Here is an 18,929-nt window from a genome sequence, read left to right as displayed (position 1 = left end):
GAGCGGTACTTGGTAAGAGCGGCGTGACGCTGGGGGCGGGGGCAAGGACGCTCCCGGAAACTCCGGGGAGGCGTATGACGTATATCCGGTGAGTAGCTGGCGGTCCCGGGTGCTGCTGGTCTGTGTGTTCTGAGGGAGGGTCTCAGCCGCCCGCCGCCGTCGGAGGAGCCCCTTGGTTCGTAAGTCAGGGTACGGTGACGGAGAAGGCGGTGGGGGTCCAAAGAGCTGGGGTGGACCGCGGAGGGGGTCGGGGCGGAGGCCGGCCCCCGCGGGGTTGGGGGGGGAAGTGACACGCAGGCGGTTCTTTGGGGCCACCGGGCTGCTTCTGGGCGGGGACAGGCCGACTCGGCCGGGTCTGCTCAGTCCCTTGCCGGCCTCTGGGCTCTGGAGTCCACTTGCATTCTTTTCGGGGTCTTGCAGCTGCTGGGCTGGATAACACTTTCCTTGTGTGTACTTTGCGCTCCAGCTTATGAACGGTTTCGTGTCTCCGGGCTTGGAGGTGCCTCAGTCTTCGGTGAGGCGGTTGGGAGCTTTTGATCATCCTTGTTTTGTACAGACTCAGGAACTGAGAGGCACGGCAAGTCCCCGCAGCTAGCAAATGGGAGCGCTTGAACCAGGTCTACAGGCTCCTAGTTCAGGGCTCCTCCCCACATCAGCTCTCTGTTGTCATCTGATGTCTTGTGTCAGACCCCATGTTTTCTCCTTCCGCCTCCCTCTTTTCACCTCTTCGGTGCATGGAAAAATTTCTTAATGTGGGTTCAGCACAGATTTCTATTTTCTTCACGATTCTAGCCAAGGAGGTCAGAATCGTGAGAGTCGCGCCAAATTGCCTTTATAAATATTCTTTCTTGCTCCTCTTCTTTATCTTTACCCCGAGTCCTAAAGAGGAGGTTTAGGGAGATTTGCCATGGGTTAACATTTACTCCTTCAGCCAAGTAGTTTCCTAGCTAAAAGCCAACTGTCTACTACTTCAGATCTGTTTGGCACGGTGTCTCAAAGTTGTTCTGAGTATGTATAAGAACTGACGCAGAATTTTTAAAAATGGGAATTTAAGAAAATCTGGTGTTTTCTCCTTTCAATATTTGTTTGACTCAGAACTGAACTTAGTTTTAGATGCAGCATTCTTTTTGTTGATCTTTAGAACCCTTAAATTTTAGAATACTCTTAACTTGCCATAATGTGATCATGGGTCAAGAAAATAAGTAGAATACTAGTTATTAACATACCATCCAAAAGGTATGAAGAATTATAAAGACTTCAAAAATTATCATCTATGTAGTTGGTGGATTAAGGAATTTTTTTTTCTTTTAATCAGTTTTGTGATTTGGATTTGAATTTTATGTGATATTAACAGGAAGGGCTTTGGCTTTGGTGTTATAAAAGGAGGGTTTAAGCTGGGTGGTTGTAATTCTATTCCAAAGGCTGAAGCAGGAGGATCAGAAGCTCAAGCCAAGGCTGGGGAAGTTAGCAAGATCCCAGAAAATAATAAAGTCGAGTATGGGGGCCATACCTGTAATCCCAGTTGTGAGGGAGACTGACAGGAGGATTCCAAGTTCAAGGCCAGCTTTGGCAACTTAGACTCAAAAAATAGGAAGGACTGGGCATGTAGCTCAGTGGTAGAGTACTTGCCTATTATGTGTGAGGCCCTGGGTTTCAGTCCTGGAACTGTTACTTTTTCAGCTAAGCAGTCCTGAACAAGGCAGCTAACCTAGAAGTGTTAGCATCCTCATCTTGTTAAATGATGAGGCTTATAAGCCCTGCTTCTGGAGTTGGTATGAGGATGAAATGAGATCTATATGCAGGTACTCTGTAAACTCTAAAATGACTGATGAGTTGGTATAAATTCTGAGAATTCAAGAATGGAGGAGATGTGAAGGCCATTTGCTTAACTTTTGGTAGCAGTACAACCCAACTCTTTGGGTCCAGTAAAGGCTTGGAGTTTTGGGTTGTGGTTTTGTTTTGTTTTTTTAACATCACCTGAAGTTTCTTCACTCTCCATAGATGGTTTTGTTTGGTGTTTGCGGTGCTGGGAGTAGAACCCAGGACCTTGCACATGCTAGACCAGCATGATAGCACTGAACTACATCCTCATCCCTTTTTATTTTTTATTTTAAGACGGAGTCTCACCAAGTTGCCTAGGCTGACTTCGAACTTGCCATCCTCCTGCCTCAGATTCCAAGAAGCAGGGATTACAGGCATGCCACACTGTACCCATAATAGATTATAGTGATGTCAAAGGAAAATAAGTTGGAAAATCAGAGTAGTTCGAGTACTGTGAAAAAGTCCTTGAAGTGTGGGGTTTTCCTCTCGTCACCTTTGCAGAATTCACCTGGTTAGGAGTATCTGAAATAATGTGGTAAAAGAACCTAGGAGGGCTGGGGCTACAGCTCAGTTGGTAGAGTGCTTGTGTTGCATGCACAAGGCCCTGGGTTCAAACCCCAGCACCCCCCTTAAACCCCCCCCCAAAAAAAAAACAAAACTAAACAAAACAATGTAGGAGCTATGGATGTAGCCCAGTGGTAGAGCACTTGCTTATTGTGCACAGAGCTCTCGAGTTCATTCCCCAGTACTGTTGGGGGTGGGGGCAGTGCGGGGCGGGGGGGGGGGGAATCTATCAATTATTGACTGCAAACAAATGTAGTGCAAATTAGTAGAGATGTGTTGTGTTGTAAAGGAGCAGTGGTCAGAGAGTACCTTAATAAGGAGCAGGCCCTCTCTAAAAGTGAGTTGTGCCAGGTGTGGTAGTACACTCCTGTAATCCCAGTGAAATAAATAAATAAAGGTGACTTGTGCTTCTCCAAGCAATAGACTGAGGAAAAATAGGGAAGGATGTCTGCTTTGAGGGGACTATGCAGAAAGGCACATTGTTCTTTTACTTGCCTATTGTAAAAGACACTTAGCATGGGAGCTTTGTAAGTGCATTATTTGAGTTTATTTGTGGTACCGGGGATTGAACCCAGGTGCATTTAACCACTGAGATACTCCCCAGTCCTTTTTATTTTTTATTTTGAGACAGGATCTCACTAAGTTGCCTAGGCTGACTTCGAACTTGCCATCCTCCTGCCTCAGATTCCAAGAAGCAGGGATTACAGGCATTATTATTATTATTATTATTATTAGGACATTCCTAAGTTGGTGGGGTTGATCTCGAACTTGCGATCCTCCTGCCTCAGCCTCCTGAGTCACCAGTATTAACAAGTATGTGCCATCATGCCCAGCCTGTAAGTGCATTTAAGTTATTGGACTTAAAGTGCAGACTAAGTTTCTAAACAAAACTATTATTTAACATGCCAAATGTGATCTATCTTTCTACTAAAATAAATTTCAATGTTACTGAAAATGGGAGTGGAAGCTTTCATTTAGTTTATTTTCATAAAAGCTTTTCCCTCAATGTGTACCTCCACCCAAATTTCCATGCTTTATTTGTCGCTCTATAATAAGAGCTATGAAAAGTATTAGGAAGACCCTAAAGTCTGTAAGTCAGTACTCCACCCTGACAGAAATCCAGTAATTGAATGAAAAAGAAAAACATACGCTGTTTGCATTTTTCAGCTTCCTCTTCATCTAGCAGTCTTTGAAGCACATAGTTGTGATCTGTGTGAGTGCACCAGCTGTCCCAGCTGCTAGAGAGGCTGAGGCAGGAGGGTAACTTGAGCCCAGGAGTTCAAAGCCAGCCTAGGCAATAGAAAAGAATATTTTGTGTGCAACCCTTTTACCAATTACTATTTGTGAAAGTTTTTTGTTTGATTACGGTTGATCACACCTAGAATAAAGTCTTGTACTAACACAACTCGTTGTTAATGGAGAGGAGTAAAAGTGGTGATCTTTTTTTTTCCAGCCCTAAATCTGAGATATTGAGGCACATACTTAGTGTAACCAGAAAATGACTCTGAGACACCTTACTCTCACCAATGTCTCTAGATTCTTTTAACTTCACTCAGAGGTTCTGTTGTTTATTATCAGTGTGTTTAGACCTATAGCTTTGGGTCATTGTTTTGTCTAGGCCTGTGGGAAACTAAGAATAGTTAATTAATTACTAATTAATATATGTACTTGCTTAATTAATGTATGTACTTGCTCATTATATTAATTAGTGCTAATTAATGTATGTACTTGCTTAGAAAGCTACTATTGTATTATGAATGAATCGTTGGGTTTTTTTTTTATTTTTGTTTTTTCTGGCACTGGTAATTGAATGTAGGGCCACTTTACCACTGAGCCACATCCCCAGTCCTTTTTATTTTTTATTTTGCTAAGTTTACTGAGGCTGGCCTTGAATGTGATTCTCCTGCCTCAGTCTCTCCAGTACTGGGATTACAGGGGTGCATACCTACACCTGGCTTATGAATGAATTTTCTTATTTAAATAATTTATGAAGTGGGTTTGAACTTGATTATTTATATTATGAAAGGATTATCTTATTCCTTTATATTTCTATAAAATAGTATGTCTTCTCTTTTTAAAAGTTGAAACATATTTGTAGAAGTGGTTAGACAAATTTTATTTAAGAAGAGATAATATTTAGCCAGGTTCAGTGGTGAATACCTGAAATCCATCAGCTACACAGTAGGCTGAGGCAAGTGGATCAGAAGTTCAAGGCCAACCTGAGCAACTTAGTGAGAACCTGTCTTAAAATAAAATTTAAGAAAGGACTGGCAATACAGCTTGGTATTAGAGCACAGGGCCTACCTTGCTCAGGGCCCTGGGTCCAATCCCCAGTAGGGCATGAAGAGGTTGAAAATGGACCAGGGCAAATTAAGCTAGCCAGTATGATTTTGACTTTGTTTTTAGAGCTGTGCATAAGGATACGTTAATATGCTTTTCATTCTTATTTTCTACCGATTGTATCTCTATGTCCTTTGATCCAGGTGATGAATGAGACTGATTTCCTAGAGGTGTTATTAAATGGTAGACCTCAGGGGTATCTAGGGAATGTGAATGAGCAGCAGCTGCCTGGAGGAGTGAGTCACGCAGTAAATGAGGAATGTGTATCGTTAACTCATAATTCTCTGAGTATCATAGGTTGATAGCTATTAGGAGACTATGAATTTATGCAGATGCAAGGATCCTCGAAGCTTCCCTTCAGTGTTCAAAATCATTGTCTTAAAGGTAAAGGAGATTAGTTAATCTTTCTTAGACCAGAAAATATGGGACGTGAACATGCATCTGAGTCAGGGAATAAGAATTGACTTCTCCAGAACTGTACGGTATTCAGAAAGCTAATGTTTGCTACTTTCATATTTTATACAGGTAGTAAGCATTAATAATGTCTTTCATCTTTGAGTGGATCTACAATGGCTTCAGCAGTGTGCTCCAGTTCCTAGGTAAAACCATTTCCTTTAAATATATTAGAGGTTTTATACTGTGCATTTCCTCCAGCAATTTAAATATAAGCAGCCTTTGGTATATAGGGAGAAAGTTTACTTTAAAAACTTTTCTTCTCTTTTAGGACTCTACAAGAAATCTGGAAAACTTGTGTTCTTGGGTTTGGACAATGCAGGCAAAACCACTCTTCTTCACATGCTCAAAGATGACAGATTGGGCCAGCATGTTCCAACACTACATCCAAGTATGTTTGAAAATACTAGGTGACCTTTTGACCTTTGAAGGTCAATGTCAGGTTTGGAGGATGAATCTCCAGTTAAAGTCATTCTTTTATTAAATGAGGCCCCAGAAGCCAGCTGACTTTGAAGTTACCTTTAGTACATAGTCAGATCAGATAATCATAGATCTGAACTTCTGGAACATTGGTCACTCTCTCTTCTCTGTGGTTCTGAAATGGGACATATCTCCCTTATCTCCTAAGAAACAAAACATCTTGGAGAAAAGTAAACTTCTGACTTTAGAATGTGTTAAGAATGTTTTTGCTTCTGTATCTTTTTCTTCACAAAGTGAAAACTTTATTAGGTTTTGCATTAGTGTTGGCTTACAGTATTGGAAGTTGGGCTTATGGGTGGAAAAATTTATTTCCTCTTGACAATTTTTCAGCATCAGAAGAGCTGACAATTGCTGGAATGACTTTTACAACTTTTGATCTTGGTGGGCATGAGCAAGGTAAGAGACTTAGTAAAAACATGGTATTAATTTATGGTTCATTTTTTACTCACCTCCCACCCCACAAGTAGTGTGTCATTTTTACCTTTTAAGTTGCTTGCATTTAGGATTGGAATGATTTTATTTTTATATTCGTTTATTTTATTTTATTTTTTTTGTGGTACTGGGGATTGAACCACAGTGCTGTACCACTGAGCTACATCCCTCATCAGTTTTTAGTTTTTGAGACAAGGTCTCACTAAGTTGCTGAGGCTGGTCTTAAATTTGCTATCCTTAGTGCTGGGGTTGTGGCTCAGTGGTATAGTGCCTGCCTTGCATGTGTGAGGCACTGGGTTTGATCCTCAGCACCACATATAAATAAATAAATAAAATGTTCATTGACAACTTAAAAAAAAATTGCTATCCTGCTGTCTCACCTTCCTGGGTTGTTGGGATTACAGGCAGGAGCCGCTATGCCCATCTTTAGGATTGTGATCTTACTACTTCATTGAAGCTTTTTTTAACTACTTACTATTTTTAAGTAACTTCAAACTTGTCAAAAGTTGCATAAATGATACAGGGAATTCTATTCTCTTATAACATTTGTCTAGATTTATTAATCTCTCTCTAATAACATTAAAATTTATTTTTTCTGAACAATTTGTGAATACATCATGCTCCTTTACTCCCTAGTACTTTCTTGCCTTTTACCAAAGAAAAAGAATTTTCTCTTATATAATCATTATAGTTGTAAAAATCTAAGATTTTTATTTTTATTTACTCTATCATATATATTCCTTTTTTGTCTATTACCCCAGTAATCTCTCTTTTTAGCATTTGTGCCTCTTGAATAGACCAGTATCACAAATTGTATTCAGTTGTCAAGTCTCTTTGTGTACTTACATTCAAAGGAATATAAGTATGTAGAAAGACACAAAGTCTTTTTGGAAGGAGAAAAGACACCGAATACCCAGGATTTTATGTGATTGTGACCACATTAGTGCATGCTAGGCAGGCACTATACCACTGAGCCACAACCCCAGCACTAAGGATAGCAAATTTAAGACCAGCCTCAGCAACTTAGTGAGACCTTGTCTCAAAAACTAAAAACTGATGAGGGATGTAGCTCAGTGGTACAGCACCCTGGGTTCAATCCCTAGTACCACAAAAAAAATAAAATAAACGAATATAAAAATAAAATCATTCCAATCCTAAATGCAAGCAACTTAAAGTAAATCCTAAATGTAAGCAACTTTTGTCTCTTTTGTGTACTTACACAAAAGGAATGTAAGTATGTAGAAAATTAACTTAGTATTCATAAATAATTTTAAACTTGTCAAAAGTTGCCAAAATAATACAGTGACTACTTGTGACCACTCTGTTTTAAACTGATATTTCATATGCTCCACCCATTTGGGACAGTTGGAACCGTTTTTTCCAATTTTTTGCTCTTCTCATAAGTTCCTTTTTCCTTATTCAGGCTGTGTCTTTTTGGTTCACAGATTCCCACCAGGTGACTTTTATGTACTTTCAAGATCTACAAAATGGGCATCTTTATCTCTTGGACAGATAACGTTTGGCAAGAATCAGTTTACATTTGGCATGACTGTAGGTGTGGGAGTAAAACATTTAAGTTGTAGGAATAAATATTCTGGGAAAGTAGGGAAAAGAAACCACTGACATTCTGTCAGATTTACTCAATTGTTATTGAATTGAGAGGTCTGTTTTTGGAGCATTTTATTAGGTTAAATCTAATATAGTTTTTAAAAAAGTTAAAAATAGGATATTGTTAGTTTCTAATCATCTAGCCTAGTAATTCTATAGTTGGTAAGTTCATTAGCATATTATATTAATTTTATTCATGTAATATTTATATCCTGAATAATTCTACATATAATATGGTCACAATCACATAAAATCCTGGGTATTCGGTGTCTTTTCTCCTTCCAAAAAGACTTTGTTACTCTTTTCAAATTTAAATTCAGAGCAGAATAAGACAACCTAGATCATCTGGAGAATGCTGAAGAAATAGATACCAGATGTCTTTAGATACCTGAACTGGGATAGTAGATTGTTTGGTGTGATAAATTTTGCTTTCAGGTTTTGTTAAAGAAGGGAAACGTGTTGATGTATATTGTTCTGTTTTTGTTTTTTTGTTTTTTTTTAATAGACTGAGGAAAATTTAACAGAAGTACCTTTTAATAATCTAGCCACCATTTTATAGAAGTTACTAAAATACACATCTGGAGGTTTTCCCTTTTATATTGGCATGGATTTTAACTTCTAGGCTGTGGTGTGGCTTAGTGGTAGAATGCTTACCTAGCATGTACAAGGCCCTGGGTTCAATCCCAGAACTATTAAAAAAGGGGGGAAAAAGTGACGAAAAATGTACATAAAAGAAAAACAAAACTTAGTACAGTCTCAATGCAACAAACAGTATAGAAATATGGAAAGTCAAAGGGAAAGTTCCAGTCTCTCCTTGCCCCATGTTCAGAGGTATCCAGGTAACTGTTATTAATCCTTGGGATGTAGAGATGGTTCCTTGTTCGTGCCATTCAAGGACTTGACATGGATGGTTTAGAAATATAATGTAATTAAAGGACTTCTTCCCAAATTTCTCACTTCTTGTCACAAAACAACAAGCAAAAAACACAGGGACTGACTTGAAGTATGGGAGTCTGAGTGAGTGCCCCCTGAGAGCTGAGTAGATGAGATGTCAGCACACCCATATTCTAGTTGGTAAGGAATTAGAAAAAGTTATATGGATAAACTGGGCATAGTGGTGTGTTCCTGTAATCCCAGCGACTTGGGAGGCTGAGACAGGAGGATTGCAAGTTTGATGTCAGTATTAGCAACTTAATGCATCCCTAAGCAACCTAGTTAGACCTTGTTTCAAAATAAAAGAAAAAGGGTAGGGGATGTGGCTCCATGGTAAATCACCCCTGGGTACAGTCCCCATACCAAAGTAAGTAGTTATATGGACAAGTAATTAGTACACTAATGTTTTAACTCAGGTTGCAAACAAAATTGACTCCAAAGACAAGACAGGTCATTTAAGTGAGTCACATTAACTCAGCATAAGACACTAGGGAATAATAAGAGATTTTGGCAAACTGAAGAACTCCCACCTCATCTAAAGAGAAAGGTACCATTTGTTCAGTTCTAGCTGATTATTGACATTTAGGTAAGTAGGCATGGTTTGCCAGATGATGCTGGTTTTCAAAGAAGGCAGAAGCTCTGATTTTCAAATTTAGAAAAAGAGGTTCAACTCATAAACCATCAGTTTGCATCCTCTGTTCTGATTTAGTACTGCCCAGGACTAAGAGACTCCATAGGGAGTCTAGCGTTACTGCAGTGTGCCTAAGATGTGCTCATTTTATAGATCATTTAGGTTATTAGTTATTACAGTATGTTTTTTTGATGCAGCTATAAAATTTGTCTTTTAGCTCGTCGTGTTTGGAAAAATTATCTTCCAGCAATTAATGGGATTGTCTTTCTCGTGGACTGTGCAGATCATTCTCGCCTCATGGAATCCAAAGTTGAGCTTAATGTATGTTTATATTTTTTTCTTTCTTGGCCTTTGTTCTAAAGAATACAGCTCAGTAGTGCCAATATTTAATCATTCCAGTTAGCACAGTAAAAGTCTAAGTCACAATATGTTTTAAAACCCAAGGCATGGACTGGGGTTGTGACTTAGTGGTACAGTGCTTGGTTAGCATGTGTAAGGCACTGGGTTCTATCCCCAACACCACATAAAAAAATAAACAAAGAAAATCAAGTTATTGTGTCCATCTACAACTAAAAATAATTTTAAAAAATACAAAAATCCCAAGATGTGCCAGGCGTAGTGGCACACACCTGTAATCCCAGTGGTTCAGAAGGCTGAGGTAGGAGGATTGCAAGTTCAAAGCCAGCCTCAGCAACTTAGCAAGGCCCTAAGCAACTTAGACTGTTTCAGAATAAAAATGAAAAGGGCTGGGGATGTAACTTAGTAGTAAAGCACCCCAAGTTCAATTTCTGGTACCAAAAAACCCCCAAACCCCCAAGGCATTGTTTTTCAATGTCCTGGGAACCTCAGCTTGAACTTGAATAAATTAACTTTGTGCTTTATATCATGGCAGTGACTATTTGACTCAGTTTGCTCAAGGTCTGTTTATGCCTGTTGTCCCAGCATAGTTAGTAACCTTACATTTCACGTATCATGTGTTATCGGTCTTTATGTAGTATTGGTATAGTGAAACCTGAGAAGAGAGATCAGAGTTCTTTCTTTATTTTTTATTTAAAAAATTTTTTTTGTACTGGGAATTGAACCCAGGGGTACTTAACCACAGGACCACATCTCCAGCCCTTTTCTCTATTTTATTTAGAGACAAGGTCTCCCTGAGTTGCCTTGGACCTTGCTGAGTTGCTGAGGCTGGCTTTGAATTTGCAATCCTCCTGCTTCAGCCTCCCAAGCCACTGGGATTATAGGTGTGAGCCACTGTGCCCAACTGTATTTTAAAATCTGCCTTCTTAAGGTTGTACCTACCCACCTTCCCACTGAATGACTTGCTAGATCTTAACAGTATGTCTTCAGTTTTTTGATTACATGCATCCTTCAAAACTGTCAAGGACTCACTTCAGGTTTTCTTCTTTATCAACTTTTTTTTTTTGGTACTGGGGATTGAACCCAAGGACACTTAACTACATTCCCAATCCTTTTTTATTTTGAGACAGGGTCTCCCTAAGTTGCTGGGGCTGGCAGTTGTTCTGCCTCAGCCTCCTGAGTTGCTGGGATTACAGGGGATTACAGACATGTGCCACTGTGCCTGACTAACATTGCATTTTCTTGGCTTGATGATTTCCAAGTGTGTTTTGTGTTTATAGCTCTGGTCTTGTGGAATTGCATACAAGACAGTCTCCACCTTACTTGTCTTGTTGACATTGGCCATTTTTCATTTCTCTAAACTCCCCTTTACACTCTTGATTTTGATGCCTTCTCTCCAGCTTATACATCTCAGTCTTTCATAAGTGCTATTCCTTTGTTTAGCCCTTGAATGTGGGTGTTCCCCAGAGTCTCTATTTTCCCCCAGACTAGTTTCATCTCCTCCCATTCCTTCATCTGCCACCCATAGGTCAATGACTTCCCGACATCTTCTGAGCTCTGCCTCATGCACAATGCTTGCTGCTGGACAGTTCCACCTACTGATCCTGCTTTCCCAGAGGGGAACCTATTCATCTTCCCCACCACTTTCCTAGATACACAGTCCAGAAACCTTTGAATTATTGTAGATTCTTCCACTAAATTGCTAGAAGAAATTATCTCGGACTTGGCATTGCCCTGCTTGAAATTCCTTAATGGTTCTATATCACTTTCAGGATAAAACCTATGAATTTTTAAAAATTTTGTTGTTGATGTAGATGGACAGTATGCCTCTATTTGTTTGTTTTATTTTTATGTTGTGCTAAGGATCAAACCCAGTGCCTCTCACATGCTAGGCAAGTGTTTCACCACTGAACTACAACCCCAGCCCCAAGTCTGTAAATCTTTTGCATAACTTATGATCTTTCATGATCCTCCCTGTTTTTTTTTTTTTTTTGTTTTGTTTTTTTGTTGTTCTTTCTTTAGCTTCCTTTTTTCCTGCTGCCTACCTTAAACTGCATTCCAAACATGGAGAACAACTCATCCTTCTTTGAATATGTATAAGTAGCCATTCCCTGCTTAACTTCCTCACTTTTCCCTCCTCTCTCCCCATTCCCAGCCCACCTCCCTTTTTCTATTAAATTTAAAAATATCCTTTAAGAGATCTCATTGTTCAGATATGAGTACTTCTGAGAAACCATCCCTGACTTCTCAGACTGCATTGTCTCCCCCTAGCTGTCTTTATTGGTTTCCTCATCGGTCCTTCCCACCCAACTATGAACTTATATGGTGTAGGAACTTTGTTGTGGTTTGGTTATGAACTGTCCCACAAAGCTTCTTTATTAATTCAGCAGTGAAATGATTAGATTGGGAGATTTATAACCTCATCAGTCCATCCTAGTTTGAATGGTCTAACTGGGTGGTAACTAGTCAGTGGTGTGTGGCTAGAGGAGGTGAGTCTGGAAGGGTACATCTCCCCTGTGGCCCCTTCTCTTCCCCCTCCCTTTGCTTCCTGACCCTACCATGAACAGCTTTCCTCCACTGGGCCCTTCTCCCACTAGGTGCTGCCTCACCTTGGGCCCAAAGTGACTGGGCATCTGTGAATTGAGACCTCAAACCATGAGCCCCAAATAAACTTTTTCTCCTCTAATTTGTTCTTGTCAGATATTTTGGTCACAGTGATGCAAAAACTGACTACAACAGACTTGTCTTATTTCTTTGTGACCCCCACCCCCCCAGCAAAGCTTGGGACACATATTAGGCATCTCATTAGTATTTAAATGACAAAGCAGCATCCTCACTCTGATTTTGTCTAACATTTCCCGGAATTCAAAGTGGTCAGAGCATATTCCCCCTTTATCGTTTCAACTCTGCTTTCCTTCCAAGCCTTCTTATCAATTAAAATTTAGATCTCCAGTCTTGAAATCTGTGCCAGCTTTCACTCCTTTTTTATATGTCTTTTAGAATTCACTTCACTTCTTTCTCCAAAATGTCTCCTGCACTGTTCATTAAATCTGCCACATTACAGATCATCATCTTTTACATGAGCACCACATTGTAAATGTGCTCATTTACATTAGATACTATTTGTAAATTCACTGTCCTGTGAGTATAGATTTTATTCACTCACTTTTGGATCTATGTCTGTAGATGTAGTGCAGCTCTGATTTTTCAGACTGGCATCATACATGGGTTATCCTTACCGTGTTGCTGCATGTCAACATAAATGCTTTAATGTAGCCAGGCAATACTTCATGTAGCTTCCTCAGTTCTTATCCTACTGCAAAACCATTGCTTATGTTCTTCCTTTTTATTGCCACTAGTCTTAGTCCTGCCCTTCCTTTAGAGCCCAGTTTTGGTTTCATATCTTTGCCAAGCCAAATTGTTCATTTCCCTGAATTTGTTTTAGTGTTACTATTTTATCCCCATTCATTGTGACAATCCACTACATTGTGTTTTAGTTCTGTTAACATAAATGTGTTAGGTTTGTTAACGTAAATGTGGACATAGAATGTGGACTGGGATGTCTTCTCTTACCCTTCATTCTGCAGCCTTTGCTGTGTCTGAGATGGGGCTTTTTACACACTGGGTACTCAGACATGGGTGGTGCCCATAGTTATCTCTGAGGCTCTGTAGCCAGAGCATTCATTCTTTTGAATTGTGCAAATGGACAGGACCATCTGAGGATGGTTAGCAAACTAGCTCAAAGTTAAGTTTGGGGCAGTTCTGCTGTCCTGTAAATGGAACCTTAAGTTGAAATTGTTTTGAGGTAGTTAGGGGATTTTTACCAACTGTCATGATGAGTCTTTATTCAGATATAGAAATGTTCAGATTTTTCACTTTGCATATAATGCTTTATAAGATCAATAGAAGACAAAGTTTTCATTATCTGGTCCATCATTTAGCTTTTTTTTTTTTTTTTTAATGCTGTCTTTAGGCTTTAATGACTGATGAAACAATATCCAATGTGCCAATCCTTATCTTGGGAAACAAAATTGACAGAACAGATGCAATCAGTGAAGAAAAACTACGTGAGATATTTGGGCTTTATGGACAGACCACAGGAAAGGTAAGGGAGAAGTCTTCAGAAGGCATTGAAAGGATGTTCACAACACTTGAAATGCTGGTGTGTGGCTCTCTGGATTCTCCTTTCAAAAGTTTAAAGGCTTGGGATTTCTTTTAGTATGGGTATTTTGTAAGCTCACTGAAGGCAGGAGCATGTTCTTAAGCTTCTTTTTGTGTGTGTTGCTAGTGATCAAACCCAGGGCCTTACATATGCTAGGTAAGTGCTGTACTACTGAGCACTGTCCCCTGCCCCTTTTTTAACCTTCTGATACCTAATTCTTAGGAATTTGAAGAATTAGTAGAAAAGCAATCTTTTGAAAGAACACTTCTTAGCCAGAAAGTGTGGGGTTTTTGTTGTTGTTTTGGGGGCTGGAGTTTGCAGGTTTGGAAGTGAAGCAGTCATTTATGTCACATTCCAAGCATTGGAATCAAAGCACTTGATTATTCTTAGTGTTCCTTGCTGAGAGAAGTGGGACTTCTAATCAGTCCCAGACCTTTCTTGTTCATCAGAAAACATGCTGGCTCCATGGCTCCCAGTGTCTGTTTCTTGGTTCGCTGCTATGACTTTCTGGATGAAAGTTAGTGTTCAAAGCAGATGCTCTTAAGAGAGGGAGGGAATGGCTGGGAGTAGAACTGTACTACTTACTGTATCCTGAAAGCAAGAGGCCAGGGAAGGCACCTCGATGGCCTGGACCACACTTCTGTAATTAATACCACTTCGGTTTGTGTTTAAGGAACTGAGTTTCAGACTTTCGTGATGACCCTTTCAAGCTTTTCCACCACAGAGATACTAACAGCCCTTTCTTGGCTTTGCCTCCCTTAGGGGAACGTGACTCTGAAGGAACTGAATGCCCGCCCCATGGAAGTGTTCATGTGCAGTGTGCTGAAGAGGCAAGGCTACGGCGAGGGTTTCCGCTGGCTTTCCCAGTATATTGACTGATGTTTGGACAGTGAAAATAAAAGAGTTTTACTCCTCTGGACTGATCCTATTTACAGCTTCCTCATGAACTTTTCTAATAGAACAAGGAAAGCTCTCCAACCATGTCTGGCGTTGAGAAGCCAAGAGTCTCTGTCAACTCTCATCGCCCAGTGGTGACATGTGCTCTTCTCCACACTGTTGTGAGGTAGTGCTGCCCCATGTGCTGGTGCAGGTCAGTATCCTCGGACTTGGAAGCTGGCAGGATTTGCTGGGTAAGGCTGTGTGCCCTCACAGGACACCTGAGAAGAAAAACACGTCTCACCACTGTGGTTGATTTCAAAAGAAAGTGATTCTATTTTTTAAAGAAAGTGTTGTTAATGTAATTGGTATCCCTCCTAATTTTTTGAGTTCATAATATCCTTGGTCCAGAGTTTCTATTCTTTTTTTTTTTTTTTTTTTAATTAGTGAGTGACATTTAGATACTTCATAAAATTATGAACAGTTACACATTAGAGACCAGAGTTCAGGAGGGTGAACTTACTCCTGCTGGGGTGGCAGGTTGGTGAGAGAGGCTCCCCTGAGCTTCCTTGTCTCTGTAACTACCTTGTAGGAGGTGGCATCAGCTTGACCACGCAGAACTGAAAAAGGGCAGAAACTTGGCCTTGTGGTGTGGCAGGTTTCCACTGTGGTCAGCTGGGGTCATCCTCATCACAGAGTGGGTAACAGATTGTTCACTGTGGAGGAGTTAATTATAGAGTGGGTTATTATTATATTATTTTTACTTATAAAGTTACAAATTTCAGCCAATCTTTGCTTTTATACTGTTGTGAAATTTGATTACTCTCTGTAGCACCTTCCTTTCTCATTTTCAGTTACAAAAAGTGAATTTTGCCTCAAGAGAGAGTTGAAAACATCTCTCATGTAGTCAGATACTGCAGGTGTGTCTCAGTTGCGTTTGCAGGGATTCCAGGAGGAAATATTTTGAATAGGAGGACACAGGACAAAGTTAACAGCTTAAAGGCTCTTAATTCTATGAGTTGAGGACTTAAACATCTGGTATCGTAGCACTTGTGTGAATTTAGGAAAGACTTTCTCCGTGCGCTTTAAAATTTCCACTTGCAGAATTTGGCTTCTCTCTTATGAGGTTCTCTCTTACATCTTTTCTTCTCATCAGTTACCTGTTTTGTTGGTGTTTAAAGTAAAGGTTAATATCTGCAGCTTTTCCAGTTTTTTGGTATGAAATTGCTTTTCTTTGTTCAGAAATAAGCTGGGGGGAGACACCAACCCAGGGACGTCCTACGAGCTCTTCCTGTGGCAGCAGCATCACTGACATCAGTATGAAGGCATCAGCGTCCTGTGAGGGCAGTGAGCATTTTTATAGCATTCCATTTTCATAGTGCCACGTGTAACATTGGATTTTCATGATCTTAACCCATATTCTACCATGTGGTGAAAGATGATAGGGAATCGTCTTAAAGTGGGAGGTATCTATACTCGTTTCTTTAATAAAAGATTGGAGATGGTTTCTTCAAAATTGAAAATTGTGATGATGATACTTTTTTGCAAAAGATTGAACTCAGTTCAGTGGATTCTGACTTCAGTGGGAGGGTAGGGAGACTGGGGGTAACATACTCCTGGGGTGGGAGAGGATCATTCTTCAATTGGATTTCTCATTCTTAGTTTTTAATACCTTCTTGTTGGGAAAGCATTCTTTTCCACTGCCAGGTCCCAAATGCAGAGGCTCAATAAAGTATGTCTGGGAAGTGCAAACGTGTTCATAGCAAGCACAGCTGGAGTAAGACAAAATCGTTGGTTTGGAAAGGGGTCAAAGCCTTAAGTGAACAAATCTAGCGAACCGTGAATGGACTAAATAGATAACTTGCATACAGTTTTTTCCCTTTGGCTTAAAGATTGTCCATACTTTTCTATCCAAAGACATGAGAAGTAAGATGGCTTCAGTGTTAGTTTTCTGTTCCCTCACCCCCATCCCATTTGTCCCTAATCAGTTTGTAGTGAGCTAGAAAACTGTGGGCTCTACATAGGACAGCTCTTTGTGAAAGTGGTTTATTTTGGCCACTGGAGAAAGAGGGCATTGAAAAGTCAAGCAGCACCATCAATTTCTTGCCCCACAGAACACTGTCCTATAATACAATAGCTGAGAAAGCTGCTGAGGAGCTCAGCTCCAGATAGACGAGCAGAGCCTTGTACAGGAACTCCCAGGAGCTGAGACCTTTCATTCTGTTTTATCAGTGCATATATGTTCTACTTCAGGAAAAGTAAGACATTCATTTACGAAAGTCAATCTGTATCCTAAGTGTTTTAATAAAAAGTTAAAACAAACTTGCTATTTCTTTTCTTTTTCATTGATTTATTCTGAGTTTGAGCATATAATCATCTGTTTTGGGGAAGAAAAGCAGAGTTCTTTCATTTACAGAGGAAGAAACATTTAGTGTGGATGTAAGAGTCTTGAATTTTGTTTTCAGGAAGAAACAAACAAGCCTGGACTGGTAGATATAGAAATTTAGTACTGTTTGGGGACCTTGAAGTCTTGTGGACCCAGGGTGGTTGTCATCTGTACAACGGGAGAGGGATGGCAGATGTGTAAGCAGAGTCACTTATTTACCTGCTGGCAGGGAAGCATCCATTTTAGCTCATTTTACTCGACTTGCAGAGAATCAGTTGAATGCTACCCTTGGCAGATAAGGCTCCTTGAGCGCTTTGAGCATTTATTGGACTTGTGGGAAGCCTTGTTTTTAGAAGACTAAAAATGAGATTCCAAAATAAAATGAGGACAAATAGAATGGGAAACAAAATGCAACAGGTTCTTTACAAACAAGATTTAAACCACCGGAGATGGGCTCTCGTGCCTGTTGGTATGATAGGACACCGTGGGTTCTGTGGGGAAATGGGATTGTTTTGTGTGAGGCAGTGGAACATGAGGATCAAAGACGAGCCTGGCACTCTGGGTCTCTCCTTGGCTACTGCTTGCTGTGACTTGGGATTTCTGTACACAGAAACAGAAAAACCTGACGCATAACAAACAGTTCATGCCAGCGGCTTGAGCGTCATTAGGGGAGAATCACTGGACTCTAGAGAAAAAGTCTTAATTGCTCAGAAGTTGAGTTAGGGGAGATTTTGCTGTGATCAAGCTGTCTTCTGTGTCAAAACCAGAAGACTGTGCCTGCTGTAGAAAGACAGCTTACTTTCAGATCTGCCTCATATACCATGATCAATTGTTTCTTCAAACAGATTTGTGTCACCAGGAACACGGAAAGCTTTATCTTGTGCTGGTGATACACCAAGCAGCATTAGTTTTATTCAAAGAAGTCAGGCAAAAGGTTTATGTAATTTGGGACTGGGTGTGGCTCAGTGGTAGAGTGCTTGCCCAGCATGTTGTGAGGCACTGGGTTCGATCCTCAGCACCACATATAAAATAAAGGTATGTCCATCCACAACTAAAAAAAAAATTTTTTAAAGGTTTATGTAATTTAAATAGTAACTTTTTCATTAATACTGACCTAGATGTGCTAGTAATCTTACTAAAGATCAACATTTTAGTGATACAGTGATAAAGCAACCTTCATACAATGTCTAGCTTGTGGTGACTGCTTTGGGGTATCAGGACGTCCCCTCAGGCCCACTTACCCTCAAGATATTTCTTTGGAAAAGTAGGGAAGTTTTATGTTAGCCTAGATTAGAAATGGTAGACTTAACTTTTTGTGGGCCAACTCTGCTAGCTGTGTTTGTATGGCCTTTAGGCTAATAAAGATTACACTTTCAAATGGTTGAAAATTATGAATGCTATTTTGTGTAATGAAAATAATTCAAATTTGTAATTTTTTTTGGTGTATATATTTCTAGGGATTAAACTCAGGGGTGGTTTACCACTGCACTATGTTCCCAGCCCTTTTTTATTTTGAGACATAGTCTTGCTAAATTGGGGAGATTGGCCTGGAATTTGCATTACTCCCACCTCAGCCTCCCTAGCAGCTGGATTACAGGTGTGCTACACTATGACAAAATTCATAAAGTTTTATTGGAACACAGCCATTGCCCTTTCTTTGGCTTTTGTGTGATACAACTCAGGGTTGGGTATTTGTGACAAAGATTGTATGGCCTGCAAAACTTGAACTATTTCCATTCTTGATTTTTACAGAAGAAAAGATTGCTGGGCCTATATAAATCCTGAGTGGTGGTTATAAATGTCGTTATGTCAGATGTGCATACTGCAAAATTAGAATTGTATGATTAAAATTTTTGACTTTAGCTACTATTCATCATAATCAATTT

At 40.0% G+C, this 18,929-nt stretch overlaps 1 protein-coding gene across 3 annotated transcripts; it reads left to right on the top strand.

Moving 5' to 3' along the window:
* Positions 1-78: 78 nt before the first annotated feature.
* Positions 79-16,989, top strand: Sar1a (secretion associated Ras related GTPase 1A). Of its 3 annotated transcripts, none has more exons than XM_047553340.1 (7): positions 79-179; positions 5,251-5,324; positions 5,450-5,569; positions 5,989-6,054; positions 9,480-9,583; positions 13,593-13,724; positions 14,544-16,989. In XM_047553340.1, exons 2-7 carry the CDS (start codon positions 5,267-5,269, stop codon positions 14,658-14,660), a joined length of 597 nt encoding a protein of 198 aa, XP_047409296.1. In that variant the 5' UTR covers positions 79-179; positions 5,251-5,266; the 3' UTR covers positions 14,661-16,989. The 3 variants fall into 3 exon arrangements, with proteins under 3 accessions (XP_047409296.1, XP_047409295.1, XP_047409297.1); XM_047553339.1 differs by having other exon boundaries at positions 82-189; XM_047553341.1 differs by having other exon boundaries at positions 87-175.
* Positions 16,990-18,929: the final 1,940 nt, after the last annotated feature.

Source organism: Sciurus carolinensis, chromosome 5 (assembly GCF_902686445.1).
Source record: "Sciurus carolinensis chromosome 5, mSciCar1.2, whole genome shotgun sequence".
Classification (NCBI taxonomy): domain Eukaryota; kingdom Metazoa; phylum Chordata; class Mammalia; order Rodentia; family Sciuridae; genus Sciurus; species Sciurus carolinensis.
This window is presented reverse-complemented; position numbering and strand designations above follow the sequence as displayed.